This window comes from Gigantopelta aegis, chromosome 15 (assembly GCF_016097555.1).
Source record: "Gigantopelta aegis isolate Gae_Host chromosome 15, Gae_host_genome, whole genome shotgun sequence".
Classification (NCBI taxonomy): Eukaryota; Metazoa; Mollusca; class Gastropoda; order Neomphalida; family Peltospiridae; genus Gigantopelta; species Gigantopelta aegis.
In genome coordinates, this window is record NC_054713.1 from 25,062,692 (window position 1) to 25,082,674 (window position 19,983).

The 19,983-nt window shown below is 38.2% G+C and overlaps 1 protein-coding gene across 1 annotated transcript in view; it reads left to right on the forward strand.

The window, feature by feature from the left end:
- LOC121390076 (trifunctional purine biosynthetic protein adenosine-3-like) overlaps positions 1–19,983 on the forward strand; it is a 105,107-nt gene that overhangs the window by 23,826 nt on the left and 61,298 nt on the right. Inside the window, exons 12-18 of the mRNA XM_041521786.1 lie at positions 176–389; positions 2,814–3,012; positions 4,423–4,671; positions 5,354–5,556; positions 8,957–9,107; positions 11,087–11,197; positions 14,957–15,093. Coding sequence (XP_041377720.1) covers positions 176–389; positions 2,814–3,012; positions 4,423–4,671; positions 5,354–5,556; positions 8,957–9,107; positions 11,087–11,197; positions 14,957–15,093 — 1,264 coding nt within the window. The remainder of the gene's footprint in view (positions 1–175; positions 390–2,813; positions 3,013–4,422; positions 4,672–5,353; positions 5,557–8,956; positions 9,108–11,086; positions 11,198–14,956; positions 15,094–19,983) is intronic.

Genomic DNA, 19,983 nt, shown 5'->3' on the forward strand with positions numbered 1-19,983 from the left:
CTGAACTTCAAAAATGGCTGAAACCCAATTATTTTCTATCAAAATATCAATTATGACATAAAATTATTTTACCAAATAAAATATGCCAGTTGTTTAGCATTTGCGATTGGTGAACTTGGAACATGCTGGAGCAAGCCGTGGATACAAACTGTTTTACTCTGTGCTGTTTCTGTAGTTACCCGAAAGGTCTGACGTACACAGTGGCCGGTGTGAACATTGACGTGGGCCGTGACCTGGTGACCGCGATCAAGCCCCTGGCAGATGCGACCCGCAGACCAGGCTGTATGTCCAGTGTGGGCATGTTCGGGGCCCTCTTTGATCTCCACGCTCTGGCTTACAAAGACCCTATTCTTGTTTCGGGCACAGATGGAGTTGGCACCAAGCTGAAGGTGAAGTTTGTATTATCTACTTACAGTCCAGCCCATCCTCCTACAAAAATGATTTTTGTAAATAATTTTGGTTTCTTTTGACGTAAGAAGAAAAGTAAAAGTGTTTGGGAAATAAAAAAATCCCTACCATTTGAGTTAGGCTGTCATTTTGGTTTTATGCACTGATAAAGTCTTGCAATATGAGATAACTCTGATTATTTTCTTGTAGTGAAATTAATCAAATAAAGTTATCTTGTATCACGACTACACTAGTCCATAAAACCAAAATGACGGCCATGACTGTAAGCGTCATTTTCTTTCTACAGTATATATTACAGTTTTATTTATTTATGAACCAAATATTTTTTTAATTGCACATAAAAATGGTCGTTTTTTTTGTTATTTCCAAAATACTTTTACTTTTCTTCTTACGTTAAACCAAACTGAAATTATTGACAAACATTTTGTAGGAGGATGGGACAGACTTTAAAGGGACATTCCTAAGTTTTCTGCAATTTTTAAGATTTTATCGACTAACAGACTTTATAACGAATGTACATGTAATTACATATCAAATATATTTTTCTGCATAAAATATTAGTGGCTGTATATTAAACGTGTTTCTGATCGTTCTAATATTTGTACTAGGTTAAATTTCATTTTATTTCCTAACATATTGTTTTTTCGTACGTACGAAATTATTTGAAGACAAAATCTAGTTTGGTTTTCTTACAAATATGAAGACGACCAGAAACATATTGAATAAACAGGCACTGATATTCTAAGCAAGAAAATATATTTAATATGTAAGTTTAATAGTAGAAATATTTTATTAGTCAGAAACATCTTACAATGCAGCAAAGTCAGGAATGTCCCTTTAAGAAACTAATGTGTGGATACATACCCTTGTCGGTGATGCTCCTTACCATGTTGTAGGGGTGGCAACATTCTCATACCTTCCCATGAGAGAAATACAGCACACAATTTACAGTATCTTTTAATAGTTGTAAAATAAATTCTATAGGGGCTCTCCAAAAAATAATTTATTCTCAGGTCCTGGTACATTGAATAAAGTGTGCTGCATTTAACAAAATGTGCTGCATTGACAAAAATATGCCGCAGTGAAAATTTTTATTCCGATGCATTTTTAGTTCCCAGTTGAAGATAGTAAACATGAAACTGTCAAAATCTATCACATAAATAATTGAAATATGTATATAGAGAATACCACATGAGTGTCCGTTGGATATCATTTATCTTACATGTTTTAAAACGTATCTAAAACATTTTCTTTTCAACTTCACATGTCCTCAACACAAATGCATATTCCTTTAAGGATAGTACTCTGGTTCCATCAGCCAATGAGATGGCCTAAAATTCTTCTCAAGTTTTCTCCAATTTACTGCTCTTGTGCTTATACATGTAGCTAAATTAAGTGTCACAGACTAATCAGTTTCATGTTAACTAATATATCACAGATAATCAATTCTGATCCTGCTTTTTTAAAAATTAGATGGTATGGCTGTCGCTACCTGTCATCACCTAGGGGCAGCCAACCATATGTCTTTAAATTGTTATATGTATGTTTGTTATTGATATGTGTTATCATAAATAATTAATGGTGTTCTTACCAATGGGTGTGTACGAACATTGTTTATTGGACATAATTTGGACATGTACGTTTATATGCATTGGTAGGAGACACTGTCCCTGCCCCCAATTCTGGACATTATATCGACCTTTCTAGTTGAAAAGCAAATCAATACATAAATGACCCCACCCCCCCACCCCACCCCCAAGTTGCTGGTATCTTCTAACACCAGTGAAGTTTTATCCTAAAAACTATGTTGTACTGTAAATGGTAATAAGAACTGTGGTTTAGTCGTAGATTTATGTTTATCTGTCAAACTTGGCTTACAATGTTTTGTGAAATTGGGCCCTGGAGGAGAGGACATATTTGGTATTCAGAACAGCTGCAACTCTGTGACAACACAAACAGCTTTTAATTTAAGTTGATTTATTGGCAAACACACTTTAGTACAAACATGGCTGTTGTTATAAATTCTCTGCCAGATAACTGTTATTGACCATGTTCGGGAATAAAATAGCAGAGTTATGTCCCCTCAACTATAATGTCAGAATATTTACCACCTGCAATTCACAGTCATTCAGTCTTTGTTTAAATTCTGAGATAAATTACACTTACAAATCCTGCAATTAAGAAAGTGTCCATGGCTAAAAAAAACCCATACCATTGGACAAAAAACCCTGAATATAGTCCACGGCAAAAAAGTGTTGTGGAGAATTAAAACTGCATGGCATTGCAGATTGCCGTGGCCAATTGCAGGGTGTTACACTTAACCATGTGGTCTTGTTTATTTTCCAGATTGCCGTGGGCAATTGCAGGGTGTTACACTTAACCATGTGGTCTTGTTTATTTTCCAGATTGCCCAGCAGACCAATATGCACCACACAATTGGTATAGATCTGGTGGCGATGTGTGTCAACGATGTCCTGGCGCACGGAGCTGAGCCACTCTTCTTCCTGGACTACTTCGCAACAGGACGTCTCAGCTTGGATGTAACAAAGTCTGTGATCAGTGGAATTGCTGACGGTTGTAAGCTGGCAAAGTGTGCTCTGATTGGTTAGTAATTTATTAGTTATTGAGATTACATGTACATCGATAAAACTTGTAAAAATTGTTCTCTTGCTGATCCTGACTAGAAATTAATTTTATAGTGAGAAAACGTCACTAATTCATAATTTAGATATGTCTAAAATTCTTCCATATACTACACATAAATATACTGACTTGCAGTTTATTTGTCCCAAGTCCTTGAAGCGATCTTATCGCTAAGCTCACCATACATGTTCTGTAATGTATTTTTTGATCATACACAGATTGTTGGGTATTTATCACAAAGGTTCAGATATGGGTCACTGCTACAGTGAAACCTGTCTAAACCGGATCTTGCTGAGGAACTAATATTTATTCGATGTAGACAAGATTCGGTGTTTAGAGGGTCACGTTTAAAAATTTAAAAAAATGGGGACGATAAAACTTCCAGTTTGTTCAGGGTCCGGTTTAGACAGGATTCCAGTTTGTTCAGGGTCCGGTTTAGACAGGATTCCAGTTTGTTCAGGGTCCGGTTTACACCAGATTCGCTGTATTTGTTTTTATACGCCTATCTATGATGGGTCATATTATGGTATGGCGTTGTCTGTCTGTTAACGTTTTCTTGTCCAGATCATGTCTTGCATACAGATGCATACAGGGCCATCAAACCTCACATGTAGGAACAACGTGGGATGGCAGTGTGTCGCATACTATTACTAGGTAATTGTGACCTACTTTTCACGGGTCTACTGCACATAACAGTAAATCCTTGTCCGGACCATATCTTACATACAGGACCATCAAACCTCACATGTAGGAATAACTATGAGCTATTAGGCAATACCGTTTATCTTGAACAAGTGAATTGATGTTGTCCTTCACAAGCCTTTGGCGAGGGAAGGACATCAATTCACGAGTGCAAGATAAATGATATTGTCGAGTAGGGAGTTGGTTTATTATCCATTATCAATCTTTTTCATTTTATGGAAGATTTTCAAACAATATAATTGTTATTGAAAACAGGTTTGCAATTTGAGAACAAGAGACAGCGTTGTGTCATAGATGTAGCTGTAATGTACATATTGCTGATGATTAAGTTTATGGTTGACATAGTTAAAAAATAGTTATGGTTGTAAACTGTTGCCTACATGTAACAGTTGTGATGTAAAAGCCTATAGTAAAGCACTGATTATGATTTCAAAACATATCTAGGGGAAGAAATGGGTTTTTCTTTCCCAAGGGAAAAATTATTTATCTTTCCCCACTTCTCTCTACACATATGGGTAATACATGTAAGTACTGTTGCAGTCAAGTGTGACTTTCATGATGATTTATGGCCCATGCATTTAAGAGATACAGTAATGTGTTGGGTCTGGTAGGGGACATGTTTTGCTTGAGCAGTACTCTCAGAATGCTTGTTTAAATTACTCTTGTTAGGTGGTGAGACTGCTGAGATGCCGGGGATGTACGTTGGTGGGGAATACGACTTGGCGGGATTTTCTGTAGGCGTTGTTGAGAGACAGCAGCTTCTTCCACGCTTACTGGACATAAAACTTGGCGATGTTGTGATTGGGCTACAATCCAGTGGCCTTCACAGCAATGGTTTCAGCATGGTGCGCAAAGTGATAGAGACACTGAATCTGCATTACGATATGCCATCGCCATTGAAAACATCACAGACACTTGGTAATTGAGAAATTTGTTTATTTTGATGTTAATGCTATTAGCAGTTATTACAAGTTAAGACAGCATCAACATAAACACATTGATGAATCTAAATAAATTACAGGCTAATGTAGTTATAATCATGCATGACCTTTTTCTTAATGAGAATTATCACAAGTTAGAGGCAGCATAAACCCATTGTTGAATCTTAAGTGTTAAGTAAATTACAGGCTAATGTTGCAGTTATAAACATGCATGACCTTTTTCTTAATGACTTGGGTAATGTACTGGCTTCTTTTGAGAGGTTTCGATAACAAATCTTCTTATCAGTGAGATCCATAACATGTTTACTGGATGACAATATCTTGCTGATCATTTTGTTTCAATTCAGTTCTTTTCATGTTTATATTCAATTACAGTTGAAGCACACACCTTATCTATCATAGCTTTTTGTCCAAGATAGTAGGTTAATGATCAGTGATTAAGAAATCAGTGCAGTGGTTTAGTACCTTCCCACTTGGCCTTTAAAACGTACTCTTGATGGTAGCCCATACCAGAGAGCAAACCCAGTACCTACCAGTCTCAAAGACAGTAAGACATGTCAGAAAGGTGTGTTGCAGAAAGTAAACAGAAGTTGATAATCCAGTCTAAATGTTTAGTAAAGAACTTTTTACTGTATAATGATGCTTGTACTCGAAATCAGGTGAAGACTTGTTAGTTCCAACAAAGATCTACACTGCGTCTGTATTGCCTCTGATGAAGGAAGGGCTGGTCAAGGCGTTTGCTCATATCACGGGGGGGGGTCTGACTGAAAACATCCCCCGGATCCTGCCTGGTGGACTGGGCGTTCACCTCGATGCCAACTCGTGGATGATGCCTTCCATCTTTGGCTGGCTCGCACAAAAGGTTTGTCTTTATTCACCTTGTTCATCAGCTTGCAATTAACCTTCTGACTACTGCAGGCGAAATATCTCGCCTGACGTCACGCCAGTTGACATACTGTATACTGCATACAGTGCATTCCCCAATTCATATTTCCTGCCGTTTTGCACATGGCACTCACCAGAAACGGAAATATAATTTTAAAAAACAGATTTCTTTTCAAAATGGTGGATTTTATTTTGATTTTTTCAATTGAAAATACCTTGAAATTTTTAGTTCAAAAAGTGGTTTTCGGCAAGTATTTTTGCTTTACAACAATGGCGGCATATCACAGTCATTTTTAGGGATCGATAGCTGATTGTGACAGCTAATTTCATAATAAATTTGATTGTCTTACCAACAACGGAAATCACCAAATATTGCAATTTGAATCGTAGTTCGGGTTTAAAAAAAAGTCTAGTCAGAAAACCACTGTTATCTGGAATAATGAACATAAATACTGGACAGCTGGCCACAAATGACTTAAGTAAATGCGACTTTTAATTTTTTTTGCCTAATTTTAATCACCATTAATTGATTTAAAAATCATAAAAGTGGCAAAAACCCACAAAAATAATACTTATTGATTCATATATGAACTTTATTTCATGTATTTATGAAACATTTAAGTGAGTATATGTCAGTAAAACTTATAAACTTGTACCCACTCAACATGGTTTTTGTTAAAAATTAATCCAGTAGTCTAAAGGTTAAGAATCAAGCTGAACATTTGATATTCTTATGGTATAGACATATGTAACAGCTTTAATTGCAGCTGTCAGCTTCAGTGTTCACCTGGAAAGTCGGGTGATCACTCCTGCTCCCCACCTCCCTCACCTGGAAAGGAGGGTGATCACTCCTGCTACCCACCTCCCTCACCTGGAAAGGAGGGTGATCACTCCTGCTACCCACCTCCCTCACCTGGAAAGGAGGGTGATCACTCCTGCTCCTCACCTTCCTCACCTGGAAAGGAGGGTGATCACTCCTGCTACCCACCTCCCTCACCTGGAAAGGAGGGTGATCACTCCTGCTCCTCACCTTCCTCACCTGGAAAGGAGGGTGATCACTCCTGCTACCCACCTCCCTCACCTGGAAAGTCGGGTGATCACTCCTGCTACCCACCTCCCTCACCTGGAAAGGAGGGTGATCACTCCTGCTCCCCACCTCCCTCACCTGGAAAGGAGGGTGATCACTCCTGCTCCTCACCTTCTTCACTTGGAAAGTCTGGTGAACACTCCTGCTTCCCACCTCCCTCACCTGGAAAGTCAGGTGATCACTCCTGCTCCCCACCTCCCTCACCTGGAAAGTCGGGTGATCACTCCTGCTACCCACCTCCCTCACCTGGAAAGTCGGGTGATCACTCCTGCTACCCACCTCCCTCACCTGGAAAGTCGGGTGATCACTCCTGCTACCCACCTCCCTCACCTGGAAAGTCGGGTGATCACTCCTGCTACCCACCTCCCTCACCTGGAAAGTCGGGTGATCACTCCTGCTACCCACCTCCCTCACCTGGAAAGTCGGGTGATCACTCCTGCTACCCACCTCCCTCACCTGGAAAGGAGGGTGATCACTCCTGCTCCCCACCTCCCTCACCTGGAAAGGAGGGTGATCACTCCTGCTCCTCACCTTCTTCACTTGGAAAGTCTGGTGAACACTCCTGCTTCCCACCTCCCTCACCTGGAAAGTCAGGTGATCACTCCTGCTCCCCACCTCCCTCACCTGGAAAGTCGGGTGATCACTCCTGCTCCCTCACCTGGAAAGTCGGGTGATCACTCCTGCTCCCCACCTCCCTCACCTGGAAAGTCGGGTGAACACTCCTGCTCCCCACCTCCCTCACCTGGAAAGTCGGGTGAACACTCCTCCCCACCTCCCTCACCTGGAAAGTCGGGTGATCACTGCTGCTCCCCACCTCCCTCACCTGGAAAGTTTTAGGATAGCTGCAAATTGCTCGCCTTTCACAACTTGAGGAGAGTGCATGGTTGTGTTTGGTTGAACCGGTCTGCATGTATGTTAGAACAGCTGAGTGTTTACCTCTCAGTCACGTTTAAACGTACTGTCCCTACATGTACAATGTAGTTATTGGACAGTTTTAGCGTGTTGCAGCTCTTGTAATTAAACATCATGCGCATTGCACATATTTCTTATCTCGGTGTTGGTAGTAACGAATGCATTTACAAAAAAATATACAGGTACCGTGGAAAACTGGTCAATGAGTTCAGTGTTCTCGCTGGGTGAAAATTAAAGGAGGGTGGCTGCGTGACACCCCACCCCTTCTCCTGGCCTTCCAAAAAACAACAGAAAAAGAAAGCTTGGTTATCGTATGTGGTAAAAAAAAGAGCATTTTAAAAATAGCGGAGCTGGGTACATTGGAGTTATTTTTCTTTTTGTGTACAGTTAGTTACTGGAATGTAACAATGTGGACAGTTACTTACTGGAATGTAACAATGTGTACAGTTACTTACTGGAATGTAACAATGTGGACAGTTACTTACTGGAATGTAACAATGTGGACAGTTACTTACTGGAATGTAACAGTGTGGACAGTTAGTTACTGGAATGTAACAATGTGGACAGTTAGTTACTGGAATGTAACAATGTGGACAGTTACTTACTGGAATGTAACAATGTGTACAGTTACTTACTGGGATGTAACAATGTGTACAGTTAGTTACTGGAATGTAACAATGTGTACAGTTACTTACTGGAATGTAACAATGTGTACAGTTACTTACTGGAATGTAACAATGTGTACAGTTACTTACTGGAATGTAACAAGTTACTTACTGGAATGTAACAATGTGGACAGTTACTTACTGGAATGTAACAGTGTGGACAGTTAGTTACTGGAATGTAACAATGTGTACAGTTACTTACTGGAATGTAACAAGTTACTTACTGGAATGTAACAATGTGGACAGTTAGTTACTGGAATGTAACAATGTGGACAGTTAGTTACTGGAATGTAACAAGTTACTTACTGGAATGTAACAATGTGTACAGTTAGTTACTGGAATGTAACAATGTGGACAGTTACTTACTGGAATGTAACAAGTTACTTACTGGAATGTAACAATGTGTACAGTTAGTTACTGGAATGTAACAATGTGGACAGTTACTTACTGGAATGTAACAATGTGGACAGTTACTTACTGGAATGTAACAATGTGGACAGTTACTTACTGGAATGTAACAATGTGTACAGTTAGTTACTGGAATGTAACAATGTGTATAGTTACTTACTGGAATGTAACAATGTGGACAGTATGTTATATATTAAGTATCCAATATGCTTGTGTACTATTTTATGATATAAGACTAATTGAAACAACAAAACCCGAGGTTCCCCTGTTTCAGGTGTAAGAAGCATTTGTGTCTTCCTTTTCAGGGTCGTATTAATGAAGACGAAATGGCCAAGACATTTAACTGTGGGATTGGTGCAGTGTTGATAGTAAACAAAGCAGACTCGCAGCTAGTCATAGACAGGTTACGTCAGTGTCGTGAACACGCTTCTGCTATTGGCACTGTTGAGAACAAGGGTAAGACATAAAAAAGTGTTATTTCTTTTGTAAATGTGGTTGTATTTATATGTGTTGATAAGTATTGTCAGAGTATAAAAGTATGAATTCATGAGCAATAATTGTTGAAAGTGTTATATGTTATAAGATTGCACTGAATCATTTTTGTTTAACCTGGATCAGAGAATTGCTGTCCTATAACCTTTTGGTACAGGCCTTTCCCCAGGATTTGTTTGAGGCGCTTACATTTTTAGCATCAGTATAACACAAACCAAACCAAAATAAGTGTGGTAGTGGGTTGAAAACAATTAAGTGTTTGCCTTCAATCCAGCAAATCATGTTTTTATTTTATTTTAAATTAAAATTGTTAATTATATTATTTATTTTATATTTTTTAACTATTTTTATTTAATTTATATTATTATTATTATTATTATTATTATTATTATTATTATTTTATGTTTTATTATGTCAGCATTCTGTTAAGAAAGGGCACTGTTCTCGTTGTGAGAAATTAAAGGTGGGTGGCTGAGCGACTCCTACCCCATCACCCATCCCATCCCCGAATTCCCCTCATCCTTTCAAGTAAATAGGAAAAAAAATCCACTAAAAACATTTGAAAGCTTGGTTACCATATATCATTGTGTGTTATTTGACTATGGGAGGCCTACCTTTATTTAGCCCCTCAGTATCTGATACAAAAAAGATTGGTCCAATGTATTTTATGTAATTCAACCAGAGATAATGTCAGTCTGTTATTCACAGACATTCAGTTTTAATATATTTTAATAAAAATTTCAAGATATCTAAAAAATCTGAATATTTTTGTTTTAATATGATCCCCATATGTGGGATAACACTGTTTTTTATTTCTATTTTGTTCAAATGAATCAATCGCTTTGATATCGCCGGCTGATAAATGTAGTTTTGTTTTTATAAAGGCGGTGTAAATATTATTTGGCACCCAAGATATATAATTGTAATGCTAAACACAACTTCCCGTTTTTTTTTTTTTATAAGTGCTCATATCCCTAACAAAATAAAAAGTTTCTAATCTTTTATTAAGAATTACTGAATAAACAAATGACAGTAAATAAAACTAATCAGTAACGACAAACTTAATCTACAACTGATGACAAAATATCAGATGACAGTGAATGGGAACTAGAAACAAACAACCGTTCTGATCACATGACATATTTGGTGCCAAATAAGTGTTTTCGGGGTGAAAATTGTCGACGCGGTAAAAATAAAATAAATGTTTTTATTGCTGTTCAAAATAAAATAAAACTTTTTCTGTATGTATCAAACAGACAAAATGGAAAAGGATATAATAACTGAGTTTTTATCAAAGTTTTTGTACTTGCCAAAGTGTTTCCTTTGATGTCGAGTGGGCAGACATACACAGATCGATTTTTCCAGTGTGTATGTTTTGAAAAAGGTTTTCAGGATAGAAACGGTTGATTGACAACTTAACTGAACTTTAAAAAAGTGCTTTACCTATCGTTTATCGTTTAATTAAATGGTACAGTTTATTCTGTGAATTGGCATCTTCTTTGATCGGCCTTGAAGCTTGATTGCTCGACATGGAAAGTTGTTATGCTTAAACACCTTCCTGGCGGATTAGCTGTCCTAGTAGATGTCTGGTAAAATTACCAAACACTAATTGACACAAGAATGTGAGCTAAAGACTGGTCCATTGTTAGGTATTGAGGAAGTGTTTTACCGATCATGGTGATTAGGTGTGCTTGAGGTTCCTGTACACAAGTTTGCAAGAGGTAATCAACTGCCATGCTCGTACTTGTGGTAATTGTTTTTCTAAAGCACTTGAAATCAAGGAGTAACTATAACGGCAAATGAATTATGGCGCTTACACGCCGTCAAAGCGCTTACTTTACAGACTAAGGTGTATCGGCCCACTACGCTTTAAGTCCTTGGGGAAACCCCTGTGGTAGATCAGACAAATGAATTATTGTTGTATTTATTTATGACTATTTCAGGTGGGCAGCGAGTACAAATAGAAAACCTGCAGACTTGTTTAATGCAGGCTTGGACCAATAAGCCTGGTGTGATGAGGAAGAAAAGAGTCGGTGTTCTTATTTCAGGCTCAGGTAAACTAGTTTGTGGGCTTTACATTATATACGAGGTGCTTTTACACCAGCAAACCACGACTTTATCACACACAGCTCTGAATACACTAGTCTTTTAATTGTGTATTCAACACATAGGAATTTCATAGTTAAGTTTCTTTTGTTTAACGACACCATTAGAGCACATTGATTTATTAATCATTGGCTATTGGGTGTCAAACATTTGGTAATTTTGACATTTAGTTTTAAAGAGGAAACCCACTATATGTTTTCATTAGTAGCAAGGGATCTTTTTTATCAGGGTTCATAGCTGTCTTTAAATTCCTTGGAAGTCTTTGAATTTGAATTTTTTTTTTTTATATCTTTGAAAGTCTTTGAGTTGTAATAAAAGTTTTTAATTTCACGTATTGTGTTCATTCTTTTATTTTATTGTTCATTTTTCTCAATCAACATCAATACTCTGATCTTCTTTCTGCTGGCTTAGCTCCATCATAACACAATACCTTTTACAGCTGCATGCACTTGATATTTTCCATTTACAAGGTTTAACCTGTCATGATGCATGTAAAAAAGCACAATTTCATGCTATAGACAGCGACGTAAACAAACTGATTTGGTATTTGTATTGCATTCTGTTGTCTTTGACCGCTGTGTAAAAGTCTGAAAATGGTAGGTAAAAGTCTTTGAATTTGTTTGGTCTTTATGCCTGTATAAGACCAGCCTCAGTGGTGTCGTGGTTAGTCCATCAGTCTACAGGCTGGTAGGTACTGGGTTCAGATCCCAGTCGAGGCATGGGATTTTTAATCGAGATACCAACTCCAAACCCTGAGTGAGTGCTCCGCAAGGCTCAGTGGGTCCAACAAAAGCCATGGTTTGTGCTATCCTGCCTGTGGGAAGTGCAAATAAAAAATCCCTTGCTGCCTGTCATAAAAGAGTAGCCTATGTGGCGACAGTGAGTTTCCTTTAAAAAACAGTGTCAGTTTGACGTCCAATAGCCGATGATAAGATTAAAAATCAATGTGCTCTAGTGGCGTCATTAAATAAAACAAACTTTACTTTATGGCTGTATATGCACCACCCCACAGACAGTAGAGCACGTACCACGGCCTTTGATAAACCAGTCGTGATGCACAGGCTGGAATGAGAAACAGCCCAATGAGCCCACCGACCGGAGTCGATCCTAGACTGACCACGCACCAAGCAAATGCTTTTCCACTGGGCTGCATCCTGCCCCAAATTCTATAGTTAAAAATTGTACTTTCCCATTATATTGTTAGTTTTATTATTTTTTACATTTATGTTTTGCATTTGGAAAATGAAAACATTAGCGCTGCATGTATAAATTCCTAGTGAGTAGTGTGATATAAACTACAACTGTTTGACGTGTAAACATACTATTTCAGTTTCTCTTTCTGTCTGGTATCACAATGTGTTATACTTTAAATTCATGCTGCTCTAAAATACATCTTAGAGGTACTAACATTTCACACACCATCCCAATCTTTCCTTTCATCCAATGCCAACTTGCTTCCATCAGGCCATATTTGTACTCAGCACAACATATTTTTTAAGGCATGCTGTGTTTAAAAAATAACAGAATGTCATTATATTATAACTCCTATTTCGAACCCAAAAACATTACGGAGTGTTTCAACAATTATATATTGCAAAATCCTCGGTCATCTATGATTTGATTCGTACTCACACTTAGCCAAGGTGTTCCGAGTGGCTTTCTTTCTATCTGCTCTTTTATTGTTTCCCATACTTTGTTTCTTTTAAGGGGCATGAAGTCCAGTGGTAAAGTGCTCACTTAGTGGGTAGTCTGTCTAGGATCGATCCCCGTCGGTGGGCCCATTGGGTTATTTCTTGTTCCAGCCAGTGCATATCAAAAGGCTGTGGTGTGTGCTATCCTGTCTGTGGTATGGTGCATATAAAAGATCCCTTGCTACTAATGGAAAAAAGTAGCTGATTTCGTTTCTAAGACTAAATGTCAAAATTACAAAATATTTGACAATCTATGTGCTCTAGTGGTGTCGTTAAAAAAAAATCATTTTCATTTAAATACAAAACAAAGCCATGTGGATAAATAATTTGTTTTATATATGCGAAAAAACTGTTTATAAAATGAACGAGCAAGTCTAGTGATAATACATGTATATTCCAGCTAGTGAATTTTTATACAGTGTATTTACTAGCCTGGCTGACTATTAACAGTTGGCTTATACATGTAGTTCCAGAAGTGGAACATAATTGCTCCACATACTGTTCCTTTTTGTACATATTTGACAAACACTGAAATAGTATGACCTTTGCTAAGTTTTCTTATTTCAAGACCAAATTTCATTAAAATGTCAATAAAAACCAAACTCAAAAGATAATTTAAATTTTTTTTTTTTTATCAAACACGAAACTGAAACCAACATAAAATTTCATAACAGCACATCACTATTTGGAACATAATAGTATTAATACATGTATGTAATGCATTGCTATAATAACCAGGCTTTATTGTGCACTTTTGATTTTAATGTGAACTTTGTAAAAAAAGGTGCATGAATTTACATGCATTTTCTGCGATGAAATGCTGCTAGTAATGTAGAGAATTAGTTGGAACTATTCATTTTTAAACATGCACATTTGGAATTCCTCAAGTCATGCATACTATCAAAAAGTCAATCAAGATATCCCAAGCAGTTGTATGCATAACACACTAATCGAAGTACCTCAGTTGTTTCCCCCAGATTATTGTGAACACCATAATTAGAGGTGCGTTGTACCAACACAGTGCTACTCAGTGCTACATGTAAGTATGCCATTCCTAAACAATGGTCTGCTGTTGACTGTGTTGTACAGACCACTAAGCAGCTCTGACTTTGTTTTGTTTTTAAGTAGCGAACCCTAGCGAGGAGTTCCAAATGGTACCCATTATGAAAGAAAGAAAGAAATGTTTTATTTAACGACGCACCACTCAACACATTTTATTTACGCTTATATGGCATTAGACATATGGATAAGGACCATACATATATTGAGAGAGGACACCCGCTGTCGCCACTTCATGGGCTACTCTTTTCGATTAACAGCAAGGGAACTTTTATATGCACCATCCCACAGACAGGGTAGTACATACCACCGCCTTTGATATACCAGTCGTGGTACACTGGCTGGAACTAGAAATAGCGCAATGGGGTCCCATTGTGATGTAAATTAATACAGCTAAAAATTACCAATTGGGGAAACCTTGTACATGGATGTAGATTACAAATAACAAAGTGTTTCATCTGGGGTTTATAAGCATTTTAGTTATTTTTCTGTCCAGCAGAGGCATACATGCAACCATGTCGATCTTACATGATATGCAGAACTAAAGAATATGAGCCATCACATGGAAAAACGTAAAAAACCCAAACAAAATGGGTAATAACCTCAAAAAACTAAATCTCAAATATTAGTGTTCTATCTTAATTATATTTTGTAAAAATGCAGCATCAATGACATCTGACGTCATGCTAAATTGTAGATTCTCATGTGTGATGGCTCCTATAACGAACGTTCTTTTTGTTATTCACCAGGTAGATATGATAATAAATTTAACCAGTCACCCTGCCAAGTTTTCGTTGCATCGTAATCGATTTTAATTACAACAAAGAGCTCTGATATTTACAACAAAGAACACTTATATTTCATGAAATTATCATTTAATTATGTGAGCAGTGACAATAATTATAAAGACCAAATTCAGGCCTTTGATTTGACCGTGTAAATTTGATTTTGACACAGGGACCAACCTGCAGGCCTTGCTTGATTACACGAAGAATCCTGAGAACCACAGCGCGGCCGACGTTGTGCTGGTCATCTCGAACAAACCAGGAGTGGCCGGGCTGCAGCGGGCGGTCATCGCGGGAGTCCAGACAAAGGTAAAATACGACAAATAAAACTCACAAGCTACACCAGAAATAAAACTCATACGGGTGTATACCACCAAATCAAATCCCATAGACAACAATAGTAACATATGTGGCTAAGAACTCCTACCTGCAGCTTATCAATCGACATAAATGCCACGGATATAAATACTACTACCCCTCACACTTAAAGTGAATCAGAAAAAAATAGGGGTCAAGCTGCTTGTTTCTGAGATAACGGGTAGTGTCTATGACTACCCTAGTTCCGCACAAAATTTGAGTACTTTTTTTTTTACAGGTAACCCCATACATGTTTCAAGCACAAGGCTACTTGACACATTGATACTAGATGAAATAAAATTGCATATTGTTTTACCCAGATGAAACTATTATTTTTTACAACCAACACACTCACTTTTATAACCAATCACAGGACTTGTGGTGTTCACTTCTCTATCAAAAGTTCGGTGCACCTCAAACTTTGACCCAGCCGGAAGTTATTTGGTTTAGTACTACCATAAACTACATGTAAAACACCACAAATAAAACTCAAAAACTACATGTAAAATACCACAAATAAAACTCACAAACTACATGTAAAACAGCACAAATAAAACTCACAAACTACATGTAAAACACCACAAATAAAACTCACAAACTACATGTAAAATACCACAAATAAAACTCACAAATAAATTTGACCACAAAGAATATGTTTCAGTAGCGTGTATGTCCACCATGTGCAAGTATGCAAGCATGGACCCGACGTCGGACAGATTTCTGTCAATGGCAATAAGGTCTGTCTGCTGTTGGCCACAGATACCGCCCCAAACCATCACAGATCCACCACCAACCGGTTCAGTCTCCTGAACACAGCACGGAGCTGTTCTCTCTCCTGCACGTCGGTATATCCGAGTCCTGCCATCAGCTCTGAATAACTGGAACCTGCTCTCATCAGAAAAGAGTACACGTTGCCATTTCCGATGTTGCCAAGGTTGAAACTGACGTGCCCAACGTAAATGTCGAAGTCGATGTTGCCACGTCAATGTCATCCCTCTGAATGGTCGATAAGTCCTGATACCATGCTGTCGTAGTTGATGACATACAGTGTGATGACTGATGACATGTCCAAGGCCAGTCACTGCAGATGACGTCATAGTGAGGAATCTGTTACGTAAGTGTAAGATGCGGAGATGGCGGTCCTCATTGGCTGTTGTTATGCGGGGTCTTCCACTTCATGGTCTGTCTGCAGTCCTGCCAGTCACCCTGTAACGCTGTATCAACCTGGTGATCGTCAGTTTTGTGCAATTCAGGATTCTTGCCACATGGGCATAACTCATACCCAAGTGCACCATACCAATAGCTCTCTTTCTTCAGCAGTAAGCCTTGCCATGTTCTCTGGTGTTTTACTGTTGACTGAGGCATGTTCTAAGCAATGGCACCCTTTTTTGCATCCTTATGTGTACGAGTATCATGTTTCTCGTGCAGTATAAATTTGATGAATAAACTCATTTTGCACGTGCGGCATCGCCCAAACGCAGCAATGTGCGACTATTCGTCATTGATTGCATTATAACGAACAATACTGGAACCTATCTAACCTTCCATGAACGTGTATTGTGTTTATTTATCATAAAAATAATTGGTATACTTTCTTTTGATCGTCAGTTTACATGTAAAATACCACAAATAAAACTCATTAATTACATGTAAAATACCACAAATAAAACTCAAAAACTACATGTAAATTACCACAAATAAAACTCATTAACTACATGTAAAATACCACAAATAAAACTCACAAACTACATGTAAAATACCACAAATAAAACTCATTAACTACATGTAAAATACCACAAATAAAACTCACAAATTACATGTAAAATACCACAAATAAAACTAAAACAAACCACATGTACTGTTGTAGACACTTTAAGCTTGTGATGCTCCAATGATTAATTATGATAGAAAATTGATCACTTGGTCTCCACCAATGTGGTGATTGATTATAAACTTTTGTAATCGATTGCCACAGAAAAATGTTAACTTTAATTGTTCCGACTGTTAGATGGTGAAACTGATATAAATTTTCTGAGTTTTGGGTTAGTTTTCTTGTGTAAATAACGAATATGGATATTGGATAGGCATTAAAGGTACAATGAGTGATTTATAGGATCCGTTTCGGTGAATACAACCCCAGGTGAATGATTTAAATCTTTCTTAACTTCACATACATTGTAATTCTAACCGATTGTACATTTGAAAGTTGATTGGTCAGTGTGAATCGAATATGAACTGATAATCGATGATGAAATTCCAACTGATTCTTGACATTGACTTATACAGTTAACTAGAAATATATACTTATGTAATTACAAAATGTCCGTGTTTATACGATTTCTTCAATTCTGATTGGATGACGTCGAAGAAAAACTGAATGTTATCCTTCAATAAACCTCAGAAAATGACGTCATTGCGCCAGCTGGGATGTCATTACATAAAAAAGGTCATGGAAAGGACGCTAGAAGCTGATTTATTTGTAGTTCAACTAAATATGGTGTGTCCAGGCGCTTGTGCATCATTTTAAAAGAGAGTGGGGGGGGGGGGGGGCTAAACTGTGGCTAGTGAAATTTATGAGGGGTTAAATAAACACCTCAGAAAATGACGTCATTACGTCAAATGGGACGTCATTACATAAAGCAGATCATGGAAAGAATGTTAGAAATTGATTTTTGAATTATGTCTAGTTTTAACTAAATAAGTTGTGTTGTTTGTAATTATAAGAATTGTTTGTAATTTTTTGCGAATTTATCAATGTATCACAGTCATAAATTTAGTATAAAATCGCTGCACTATGCGATATTATACATTTTGTGACTGTTACGGACAATTCTCATATATTAATATCGACTGCTAAAGGATAAATTATACTTTCATCGAACATCACATACTCTTGGAGTGTTATGGGTGTTATTCGCATAAGTAAATGTTCGCGATGTGGAAAATTCAGCTATCTTGCAGTTTTTTATTTTCGCCTTGGGCAAAAAACTATACATGTACAAAACTATTTTGGTACATACTAGAGTATTAGTAGTCTAATAGAGTTACACTTTTTAAAAATTATTTTGTTTTTATCCCACTCCCCCCTTTCCTTTCTCTCCTTTGAATTCCGTCTCATTTCCTCCCAATCTGGCAACTCCTATCTTTCAACTTCTTTATAGACTGCATCCGTGGAGGAAGTTGAGACAGGTAGACGATGGTGTGGACAGCTCAAAAGACAGAGTTATAGGAAACTGACAGAAAGGGTCGAAACAGATTGAAATCGTGGAAGAAATTGGAAAGTTGTTTTAATTAAGATAATGAGAATGATAGGCAGAGGGTGATAGATGAGAAAGATTAATGAAAGTGTGAGCCAGCTTTGATGGGATTTAAACCACTGTCGTCAGCTTGATTGTCCACGGAGCTCACTAATAGAGTTAAACCACTGTCGTCAGCTTGATTGTCCACTGAGCTCACTAATAGAGTTAAACCACTGTCGTCAGCTTGATTGTCCACGGAGCTCACTAATAGAGTTAAACCACTGTCGTCAGCTTGATTGTCCACGGAGCTCACTAATAGAGTTAAACCACTGTCGTCAGCTTGATTGTCCACGGAGCTCACTAATAGAGTTAAACCACTGTAGTCAGCTTGATTGTCCACGGAGCTCACTAATAGAGTTAAACCACTGTCGTCAGCTTGATTGTCCACGGAGCTCACTAATAGAGTTAAACCACTGTCGTCAGCTTGATTGTCCACGGAGCTCACTAATAGAGTTGCACTTTCTAGTATCCCATTCTAGACGACACGGCTGTTGAGAGCTATAATCACTTGTCTTTTATCCACGAGTGACCGTGTGTCGCATACAGTTAATTAATGTAATTCCAGATCTGGTTCAATCAACTCTCCAGCAAGTGTGAAGATGATGATAACTAGTTTAAAGTGCCCATATACCACTAGGGTTTCGAACACGCCCATCCCGAGTCCGACCTCCGATAAGATCGGTGGCCTGACTCGGGATGGGGGGGGGGGGGGGGGGGGGTGAAAATGGGCAGAATTTTTAAAATAGCAATTAGTAAAAACGTAAAAAAAATTGACTGCTCTGCCGAATATTTATATAATTTGGAGCATTTTAGAAGGACAGTCCAAAATTAAATAAGAGAAAGAAGAGAGGATCGGACTATTTAATAATATTTAAAAATAAAGAAGTAATTTCGACATAACATTTTTAACGCAGATCTAAAAGTTTAAAGTCCGATCAATATGTCCACGCGAGTGGCCTCGTTAAGGCCGTTTGGGTGCACAGCTTAAAGGGACGAGATGGGTTGCATCCCGTCAAGAAAACCCCTAGATTGACAGTCGATAGACGTTGATGGTGAAGTGCTGTGCTGAAATACAGATCTTGAGAAGCCGGATCCGTCTGAACGAGAGAGAGTATCAGACTAGGGTATAGTCCAGTCGTCATGGTTTGGTATAGTGGTACGGACGGGCCCGACTCCGGAGGATACGAGATGGTATCACTATAAAACAAGGTAAAGTCTAGAAAAAGAGTAGTAGGGGCCGACCCCGCTTCCTATTTCTTCTTAGAGTGGGGCGGTCAATCTTCCAGTGCTGCTAATACAGGCTCGGACATGTAGAGACTAAACGCGAACAACCGTGGCGTTCTGCAGAATGGCCGTCATATGAGTCACGAAAAAACCCAAGCCGACAGTCAGACGGAGAAATGACGTGGAGGCAAGGAATCTCGCTAATAAAGAATCCAACCTGGTGGTGCAGGATGTCGAAACGAGAAGCGTTCCAGCATTCAATCAGTTCCAATGGCCGCATACATCCCAGTAGAAAACTTCATTTCGCTGACAAAAACAA